Below are 10,799 nucleotides of genomic sequence, written 5' to 3' on the forward strand. Positions count from 1 at the left end.
GCAATGAGAAGCCCACACACCCCAACGAAGAGTAGCCCCCGCTCGCCACAACTAGAGAAAGCCCGCGCACAGCAACAAAGATCAAACACAGCCAAAAATTTTAAAAATAAATAAATAAAATAAATTTTAAAAAAATCACCAAACACTGCAAAGGCAATTTGTTTGTAGGAGCTAACCCAACATTCCTTTGCATCCTCACACCCTCCATCAGCAGCTACAAGTCACCTTTCACTGCCTCATACAGGTCTTCCCAAGAGGCTCCTTAGAGCCTCACACCAACAGACCTCTCGTGGCCAAATCTACCAGATGTCAGACCTGCCTCAGGGGTGTCTCCCTCCCTATAGTCAAAACCCATCTGAAAACAAATAGGTTCATATTTATAAAGTAAACTGAAGGGGACTTTGTAAATCTTGTTTTCTAAAAAAAGTCTTCCCATCAGGTTGGCAAAATTTTAAGAGTCTGCCAATCCTAAGTGCTGCTGAAGATACAGAACTGTGGGAACTGTCCTACACTGCTGGAGGGAGTGTAAGTTAGTACAGTCACTTGGAGAGCACTTTGGCAAAGTTTAGTAGAGTTTAAGATACATCCCACAATCCTATTCCTAGGTATATTTCCTAGAGACATTTTCACACATCCATACAAGAATATACATGAATGCTTTCATTGTTGGTGGGAATGTAAAATGATGCAGCTGCTATGGAAAACAGTATGGTAGTTTCTCAAACAATTAAAAACAGAATTACCGGGCTTCCCTGGTGGCGCAGTGGTTGGGAATCCGCCTGCCAGTGCAGGGGACGCGGGTTCGTGCCCCGGTCCGGGAGGATCCCACATGCCGCGGAGCGGCTGGGCCCGTGAGCCACAACTACTGAGCCTGCGCGTCTGGAGCCTGTGCTCTACAAGAGAGGCCGCGATAGTGAGAGGCCCGCGCACCGCGATGAAGAGTGACCCCGCTCGCCGCAACTGGAGAAAGCCCTCGCACAGAAATGAAGACCCAACACAGCCAAAAATAATAATAAATAATAAAAAAATAAAAATAAAAGGTCAAAAAAAAAAAAAGAAAAAAAGAAAAAAAAAAAACAGAATTACCATGTGATACAGCAATTGCACTTCTGGGTAGATACCCAAAAGATTTGAAAGCAGGGCCCCTCAAACAGATATTTGTACACCATGTTCATAGCAGCATTATTCACAACAGCCAAAAGATAGAAACAACCCAAGAGTCCATCAACAGATGAATGGATAAACAAAATGTGGTACAAGGACTTCCCTGGTGGTCCAGTGGGTAAGACTCCATGCTCGCAGGGGGCCCAGGTTCGATCCCTGTCGGGGAACTAGATTCCACATGCATGCCACAACTAAGAGTTTGCACGCCACACTAAAAAAAAAAAAAAAAAAAAAAGAATCCCACACGCCACAATGCCTGGCACAGCCTAGATAGATAGATAAATAAATAAATAAATAAATATATATATATATATATATTTTAATGTGGTACATACATAGAGTGGAATATTATTCAACTTTTAAAAGGAAGGAAATTCTGACATATGCTACAGCATGATGAACCTCGAGGACATTATGCTAAGTGAAATAATCCCGACACACAAGAACAAATACTATATGATTCCAGTTATATGCGGTACCTAGAGTAGGCAGATTCATAGGAACAGAAGGTAGAGTGGTGGTTGCCAGGGACCAGGGGCAGGAGGGAATGGGGAGTTATTGTTTACTAGGTACAGTTTCAGTTTTGCAAGATGAAAAGAGTTCTGGAGATGGATGGTGGCGATGGCCGCTCAAAAATATGAATGTACTTAATGAACTGTGTACATAAAATGGTGAAGATGGAAATTTTATGGGTCTTTTACCACAATTCTTAAAAATAAAATAAATGTAAAATAAAATTTTAAAATGCTTTTAGCAGCTTTGTTTGTAACTGTGAAAACTAGGAATACCCTAATGTTAAACTGTGATATGTTCACACAGCAGAATACTGTATAGCAGCTAAAGCAGTTGAACTAGATTTATCAGCACAGCTAAATCACAAAAACAATATTTAAAAAGGGAAGTTGTAGAATGATACGTAGAGTATGACATCATTTACATAAAGTCTAAAAACAGGTGTCCCAGTCCATTCAGGCTGCTCTAAGAGAATATCACAGACTGGGTGGCTTATAAACAACAGAAATGTATCTGTCACAGTTCTGGAGGCTGGGAAGTCCAACATTAAGGTGCTGGCAGATTCAGTGTCTGGTGAAGGCCCACTTCCTGTGTCCTCACATGGGGCAAAGGGGCTCTCTGGGATCTTTTATAAGGGCACTAACCCCATTTTTGAGGGCTCTGCTCTCATGGCCTAATCACCCCCAAAGGCCCCACTTCCAAATACCATCACATTGGGGATTAGGTTTCAACACATGAATTCTGGGGGGTCACAGTCAATCTATACCAACATGTAATATTTACGGAAACATAAATTTATATTATTAGTCTTAAAAGGTTCCCGGGGTTGATAAACATCGAATTCAGCATTGTGTTACATTCAGGAAGAGAAAGAAAGAATTGTTATTGGAAAGGGAATAGTTTAAAAAATAAACAAACAACTAACATAGATCCATACAAGTCCAGCCAACTGAGTTTTGACAAAGGTGCAAAAGTAATCCAGTGGAGGAAAGATAGTGTTTCCATGGAGAAACTGGAGGAATTGGACATCCAAAAGTGAAAAAATGAACCTCAACTTAAACCTCAAAATGAATCATAGATTTACATGTAGAAAAAACACAGGAGAATGGGACTTCCCTGGCGGTCCAGTGGTTAGGACTCCACGCATAGGATCCCGCATGCCATGCCTCTCGGCCAAAACAACAACAATAACAACAACAAACAAATCTATGCTAAACCGATAGGGAAAATAATTTAAAAAAAAAACAAACAAACACAGAAGAAAATCTTTGGGATCTAGGGCTGGGTGAAGAGCTCTTAGACATGACACCAAAAGCACAATCCATTAAAGAAAGAAAAAAACAATAAATTGGACTTCAAAATTTTAAAATTTTGCTCTGTGAAAGATGCTGTTAAGAGGAAAAAACAGAGAACTGGGGAACTGCAGGCCTTAGAAGGTTTACAGAGCAGATGCAAACAAGGTAGAAAGACAGCTAGACAGGCAAGAGGTTGGGCTCTGAGAGTTGAATACTGGGGTTTAAGAAAGCACAATTCAGTCAGTTTCCGGTGATGTCAAGGTTCATTGCTTAGGTGAAATGGAGGTGATTGTGGAAGAGATCAGGTAAGAGTGATATAAGATAGGGTGTTGAGACGTCATCAAAATAACAAACTTATATTTCAAAAGACACCATCAAGAAAGTAAAGAGACAGGACTTCCCTAGCGGTCCAGTGATTAAGAGTCCACACTTCCAATGCAAGGGGCGCGGGTTCGATCCCTGGCTGGGGAACTAAGATTCCACATGCTGTATGGTGTGGCCAAAAAAAAAAAAAAGTTAAAAGACAACTTATAGAATGGAGGAAAATATCTGTATTTTCTTCTAAGAATTTGTATCTAGAACACATAAAGAACTCTCAAAACTCAACAGTAAAAGGGCAAACAATCCAATTACAAAATGCGCAAAAGACATGAACAGACATTTCAGCAAAAACGATATCCACATGGCAAATAAGCACATGAAAATATGTTTAACATCATCAATCATTAGGGAAATGCAAATTAAATCTATGATGAAATATCACTACACAAGTATTAGGTAGCTAAAATTAAAAATAGTGACCATACCAAATGCTGTGAGGATGCAAAGAAACTGCATCTCCCAGACACTGGGAGTGGGAGAGTAAATAATACAGACCTTCTGGAAAATAGCTTAGCAGTTTCTTAAAAACCTAACCATATACATACCATATAACCCAGCAATTACAATACTGAGCATTCATCCCAGGGAAATGAAAACATATGTTCACACAAAAATGTACATGAATGATCATAGAAGCTTGTGTTAAAAAGGAGACAAGGGACTTCCCTAGCGGTCCACTGGTTAAGACTCCACACTTCCATTGCAGCGGGTGTGGGTTCAATCGCTGGTCAGGGAAGTGAGACCCCACATGCTGCGCCGTGTGGCCAAAAATAAAAAACAAAAAAATAAAAAATTTAAAAGGAGACAAAATGCCCCAAATGGAGTCACTCGTGTTAGGCCCCAGGGCAGCAAACCAAGACTTAATACCTAACCCAACTGCAGTTCCAAGCTTCCCCGGGAATGTGACCTTTAACCAGACAACCTGGAATGTCCTAGTTAGCACTAGGAGGTAATCCGTGGGTACACCCCTTCCCTTCCCCTTAGGAGGGCATCCTCGCCTAAAACAAGGTACTCTTTGCTAATTCTTTCCTTTTTTCTGCTTCCTCTCTGGCTTTAAAAACCTCTCCTTGGGACTTCCCTGGCGGTCCAATGGTTAAGACTCTGCACTTCCACTGCAGGGGGCACGGGTCTGATCCCTGGTCGGGGAACTAAGGTCCCCCATGCCACGCGGCGAGTGGCCAAAAAAATAAAAACCTTTCCTTTTCTTCAGCTCTACAGAGCTCCTTTCTATTGCTAGGTGGGATGCTGCCTGATTCACAAATTGTTGATTAAAGCCATTACTCAGTTGAATTTTTGTTGCTTAAGCCTTGTAATAGCCAAAAATTGGAAGCATCCCGAAAGTCCATCTGTAGGTGAATGATTAAACCAACTGTGGGACACATATACCACAGAATGCTACTCAGCAACAAAAAGGAATGAACTATGAATATAAATGCAACAATTTGGATGAATTTTAGATGAAAGCTAATGTCAAAAAGTTACACACCGTATGATTCCATTTATGTAACATTCTCAAAATGACAAAATTATCCAGGTACAGAACGGATTAATAATTGCCTGGGCTTTGGGGGAAGGGGTGGGAGAAGCTTGTGACCAACCATAAAGCGGTATCAAGAGGTTATCCTCGTGGTGATGAAAACAGCTCTGTATCTTGACCGTGGTGGGGGTGACATGAATCTACTACCCATGTGATAAAACTGCACACAACTATGCACACACACAAAAGCGCACATAAAACTGCTGAAGTCTGAATAAAGGTCTGTGCGTTGCACCGGTGTTAATTTCTTGGTTTTGATATTGTACTACAGTTGTGTAAGATGTTACCACTGGGGGAAAATGGGTGAAGGGTACATTGAGACTTCTCTGCTATTTTTGCGACTTCCTGTGAATCTGTAATTATTTTAAAGTAAAAAATAAATCATTAAGGAAATGCAAATCGAAGTCACAAGGAGATATCATCTTACACCCGTGAGGACAGCCACCATTTTTTTTCTTTTTTTAAGTAACAAATGTTGTTGAGGAAGTGGAACAATCGTGGCTGTGCCTTTTTGGGGGGGCATGTGGTGCAACCACTGTGGAAAACAGTATGGAGGCTCCTCAAAAACTTAAAAATTTTGTCACATTAAGATCCAGCCATCCCACCTCCGAGTGTCTGTCCACAAGAACTGAAAGCAGGGTCTTAAAAAGAGATATCTGCACACACGTGTGCATCGCAGCAGTTCATTATTCGTAACAGCCAAGAGGTGAAAGCAATCCAATATATCCATAGACAGATGAATGGATAGACAAAATGTGTTCTATACACACAATGGAATACTAGTCAGCCTTAAAAAAGAAGGAAATTTTGTCACACGCACGGATGAACCTTGAAGACATTATGTTAAGTGAAATCAGCCAGTCCAAAAATGACTAATACTGGGACTTCCCTGGTGGCGCAGTGGTTAAGAATCCGCCTGCCTGTGCAGGGGACACGGGCTCGAGCCCTGGTCCAGGAAGATCCCACATGCCGCGGAGCAACTGGGCCCGTGAGCCACAACTACTGAGCCTGCGCTCTAGAGCCCACGAGCCACAATTACTGAGCCCACGTGCCACAACTACTGAAGCCCGTGTGCCTAGAGCCCATGCTCCGCAACAAGAGAAGCCACTGCAATGAGAAGCCCACGCACTGCAACGAAGAGTAGCCCTCGCTCGCCGCAACCAGAGAAAGCAACGAAGACCCAACGCAGCCAAAAATAATAAATAAACTAAATAAATTTATATATTAAAAAAAAAAAGCTGAAGCAAAATAGCAAAATGTTAAGATTTAATAAAGTTGGGTGGTGGTTATATGGTGTTTATTATATTACCTCCAACTTTCATATATGTATGTAATATTTCACAGTAAAAACATTTTTGAGTACCTATATTTAAATGGACAGATTTTTGTAATTTTGAGGCCCAGTGTAAAGACAATTTAGAATTTTGCTCTGTGTTCATTTGGGCATTCAATATCAAAGTTTCTAACTCGGTGGTAAGAAATTAGGAATTAGTCTCATAATTCTGTCGAGATAAATTGCCAAACAAGGAAATGACAAACCACAGACTAACTCCATATTTTAAATATCAGCTGATAATGTCAAGAAAACAATTGTGAATTTATAATTGGAAACATAGTTTTCTCACAGATTTTTATTAAAAGACATCTAGCTAAGTAAAACATCACTTTGAATCTCAGAATCAAATCCTCTTCGTTTTTTTCAAAGAAACTGCCTAGGCAAAAACTATTTGCCTATGGATGTTAAATAAGTACTGTCTTTCTGTTTTGTATTTTAAGTGTCTAAGGCTGTCACAGTTGTTTGGGGTTTTTTTTCCCAGTTGAACAAAAGGGAAACTGCACTTCACTGAACGAACATTTATTGAGCACAATACCAAGAATTGTGCTAGATTTCCAAATTCCGGATTTGGGGGATTTTGCCCGTCTCGTCTTTAATTTGTTTACCAATTACCTTTTACAATTTATCACCAGAAATGATGCTATTATTAAAAGTTTTATTTATAAACATACCATAAAAAATTCATCTTGCTTTTATTATACAAGGAAGGCACAGGCCTCCTTTCTGAAAACAGTTTGCTGCGTTGAGGTTACCAAATGCCCTTCGGTAAAACATTAAACCAGGAAGGTGTATAACTAACTTATTTCTGGCAACTGCTAGAATTCCCAGCCAAGTCATCATATCAAACCATGAGATCTCCATTCTAGATCATTCTACCAATTCACATGTATGACTCAGGAGGAACTGCGGTTTGGTGAAACAAGCTCAGACTACTCACTGTCAGGTTAACAAAAATGAAAATTTATACTTTGCGCAATAAACATTTTATCAACTACCTCCCAATCCAAATGATCTTAAAGAAACTTTATTTCCATCTCCTATTACTCCTGTAAGTAGATCTTACCAAGTTTTAATAAATTCAGAGCTGTCTAGGCGTTAACGCATAAACCTGTCACATTGCAGCTCCACCGACATAGTCTTAATGTTAAGCTTAGAGATGTCATTTAATGACTAACGACCTTTTCTAAGTGATAGCTAGCCAGTTGGTACTCATGTGCACATCTTTACACCACCTCTTAACTTAGGGAGGCTGCTATTACGTGACAAACAGCCGCTCGCATGTTTGTTTACGCCTCCACCTGCATGACTTAGACGCGGGGCTCCGGATCCAAACACGCCTGCCTTACGTTCCCTGGGTTATCTCCCTGCGGACAAGCGGCCACACCCCCAGTGCGCGGAAACCAGTCCGAGCTGGTTAGGCCCACCTTTACTGTAGCGTGCACAACCAACACATTGATGGGACACTAAAAATACTAGTTATTTCTCGTACATGGATTCTCTGTCTCTCCAAGTGGGTTTTCGGCTCCCTAATCCACATTCCCTCTCTTTCCCCACCAGAGTCTGGACAAACTGCAAGGAGGGAAAGGGATGCGCAGGCTTGGTCGGTGCCAGATCTAAGCACGGCCGCCGGGTCACCTGGAGGGTGATGGGGCGGGCCCCCCCCCGCGTTGGGGGAGGGGGAGAGCGGGGCCTCCGTGATGCGGAAGAGGGAGGGAGCCTTCGCAGTGTGCGTTGGCGTGGGGATCCTAGGGGGGGGGTGTCCTCCGCGATGGGGGGATGGGGAGTGGGGGAGGCCTCGCCGTGGGAGAAGCTGGGGGGAGGGGTGCTCCGCGATGAGAGAGCTCAGGAGGAACCTCCGCGGTATGGGGTGGGAGCGGGGAGCTCCGCGGTGGAGGAGGGGTCCTCCTCGGTTGGGGGAGAAACCGGGGCTCAGCAGAGAGTCCACCGACAGAGTCTAGATTTCGTCTCCTCAGAGCACGACCAAAGCACCCTAACTGTAAAGCATGACTAAAGCTCCGCAACGCTGATCCAGACAAGAACAAAAATAAAAACAGGCCAGTGTGAGGGGGGCTTATGCTTCAGAGCAGACACCGGGAAAAACTACTGCGGGCCCCGCCGCCCAGCGCCTGGGCACCGCCAGACCGGGACCGGCCGGGCTTCTCAGGAAAGTCGCCGCGGAGCCGCTGTGTCCCAACCAAAGCCCTGAAAACACGACATTTAAGGGGTCGCGGCCTTGGAGGAAAGAGCGAAGGTCCCCTCCTCCACCCCCGGCCGGAAGTACGCTTCTCTCCCGAAGGCGCCCCTCTGCCGCGCACGCGCACTCAGTTACTAAGCAACGTCGGCGCCGAACCACTCCAGCCAGAGCCCAGCAACAGCCGAGCCGCCGCGTTCTCCACCAATCAGCGCCGGCCTCGCCTCACAGGCCTCACCAATCAGCGCCGGCGCCGCAAGGAAGTTTCCAGAGCTTTCGAGGAAGGCCCCCTTAACTCGAATTCATCCGCCCGATAATTTTCCTACCTTTTCCTAAAGGAGGAGAAGGATCACCTGGAATAGAGGTGAGCTGATTTGTTAGGATCCTTTGCTCGGCTCTAAGCAATTTAGGGCTCAGTCGAAGGGCCTAACTGCGTCGCGTGAGGTGGGGCCGAGCGAACTACTTTCAGCGGCGCACGGACACGGCGCCTACGTAAGAGTGATAAGTGACGCAACAGACGTTGCATAAATTTCGGCCCCGCCGAGCCGGAGCGTTCAGAGGCGACTGGTATTGTTGGGTCCTGCTGTGTTGCGGTGGAGGCGACTCAGTGTAGTTGAATTCGCAGCATCTTCGGATTCGCTCACAGGTACTGGCCCACGGTCTACGAGCGCCGGGAGAACTGGAGAGGGGGGCGTCCGTGAGGGCAAGCGGGCGGGGGCTCGGAGGCCGCGGGGAGGGGTGGGGGAGGGGAGGCGAGGTGACGCGGCGCCGGCCTTTCCGGAAGAGCGGGCCTTGTTTACGGGTCGGGAGCGGGGCGGTTGGCGCGCGAGCCCGCAGAGGCCAACGGATAATTAACCGATGGAGATTCCAGCGTGTCTGTTTGTGGGGGGGGGGAAGGTGGAAGAGAGGTAGTCGGCTGGGGCTTCTGGAAACGTTTTAATTTGAATCCCGACGTGGAGAAGGTGTCGCACTGTATCTCCGTTTAATCAGGATTTTTATTTTAATGCCGCCATGATACTAGGCTTGGGGGAAATTGGGGCGGGGTCATCTTAACGAAATGTCTGCAGCAGTTAAGGGAGGAAGAGCTGGATGTTAATCTCAGAAAGCACTTTCGATTCTCCATCCCGTTTAGGTTGCCATCTTGATTAAGGAATTTTGTGTTCAGTGACTAACTTAATGGTTAGTTTAGTAATTGGGGGAGGTTTGTGAGAGTCATTAACGCAGTTAAGGCAGTTGGGAATAATAAATTGTTCGTTGTAAAGAATTGATTAGCCATGAAAACAGTAAAAAAATCCTGAGGTGAAACACTAACATTTTACTTTGTAGGTCAAAATGCAGATCTTCGTGAAGACCCTGACCGGCAAGACCATCACCCTGGAGGTGGAGCCCAGTGACACCATCGAGAACGTGAAGGCCAAGATCCAGGATAAGGAAGGCATCCCCCCTGACCAGCAGAGGCTCATCTTTGCAGGCAAACAGCTGGAAGATGGCCGCACTCTTTCTGATTACAACATCCAGAAAGAGTCGACCCTGCATCTGGTCCTTCGTCTGAGGGGTGGTATGCAGATCTTCGTGAAGACCCTGACCGGCAAGACCATCACCCTGGAGGTGGAGCCCAGTGACACCATCGAGAATGTGAAGGCCAAGATCCAGGATAAGGAAGGCATCCCCCCTGACCAGCAGAGGCTCATCTTTGCAGGCAAACAGCTGGAAGATGGCCGCACTCTTTCTGATTACAACATCCAGAAAGAGTCGACCCTGCATCTAGTCCTTCGTCTGAGGGGTGGTATGCAGATCTTCGTGAAGACCCTGACCGGCAAGACCATCACCCTGGAGGTGGAGCCGAGTGACACCATCGAGAATGTGAAGGCCAAGATCCAGGATAAGGAAGGCATCCCCCCTGACCAGCAGAGGCTCATCTTTGCAGGCAAACAGCTGGAAGATGGCCGCACTCTTTCTGATTACAACATCCAGAAAGAGTCGACCCTGCACCTGGTCCTTCGTCTGAGGGGTGGTATGCAGATCTTCGTGAAGACCCTGACCGGCAAGACCATCACCCTGGAGGTGGAGCCGAGTGACACCATCGAGAATGTGAAGGCCAAGATCCAGGATAAGGAAGGCATTCCCCCTGACCAGCAGAGGCTCATCTTTGCAGGCAAACAGCTGGAAGATGGCCGCACTCTTTCTGATTACAACATCCAGAAAGAGTCAACCCTGCACCTGGTCCTCCGTCTGAGGGGTGGCTGTTAATTATTCAGTCTTGCATTCATAATGCCCAATGATTGGCATCACTCTGCACTCTAGCTATTTGCCCCAATTTAAGATAGTTACAGTAATAGCTAAACTTGTTCAAAATGTTAATAAAGGTTTTGTTGCATGGTA

At 45.1% G+C, this 10,799-nt stretch overlaps 1 protein-coding gene across 1 annotated transcript; it reads left to right on the forward strand.

Moving 5' to 3' along the window:
- Nucleotides 1-8,956: 8,956 nt before the first annotated feature.
- UBB (ubiquitin B) lies at nt 8,957-10,799 on the forward strand. Its single transcript, XM_061176113.1, has 2 exons — nt 8,957-9,063; nt 9,744-10,799. Exon 2 carries the CDS (start codon nt 9,750-9,752, stop codon nt 10,665-10,667), a length of 918 nt encoding a protein of 305 aa, XP_061032096.1. The 5' UTR covers nt 8,957-9,063; nt 9,744-9,749; the 3' UTR covers nt 10,668-10,799.

The sequence above is a fragment of the Eubalaena glacialis genome, chromosome 19 (genome assembly GCF_028564815.1).
Source record: "Eubalaena glacialis isolate mEubGla1 chromosome 19, mEubGla1.1.hap2.+ XY, whole genome shotgun sequence".
Taxonomy (NCBI): domain Eukaryota; kingdom Metazoa; phylum Chordata; class Mammalia; order Artiodactyla; family Balaenidae; genus Eubalaena; species Eubalaena glacialis.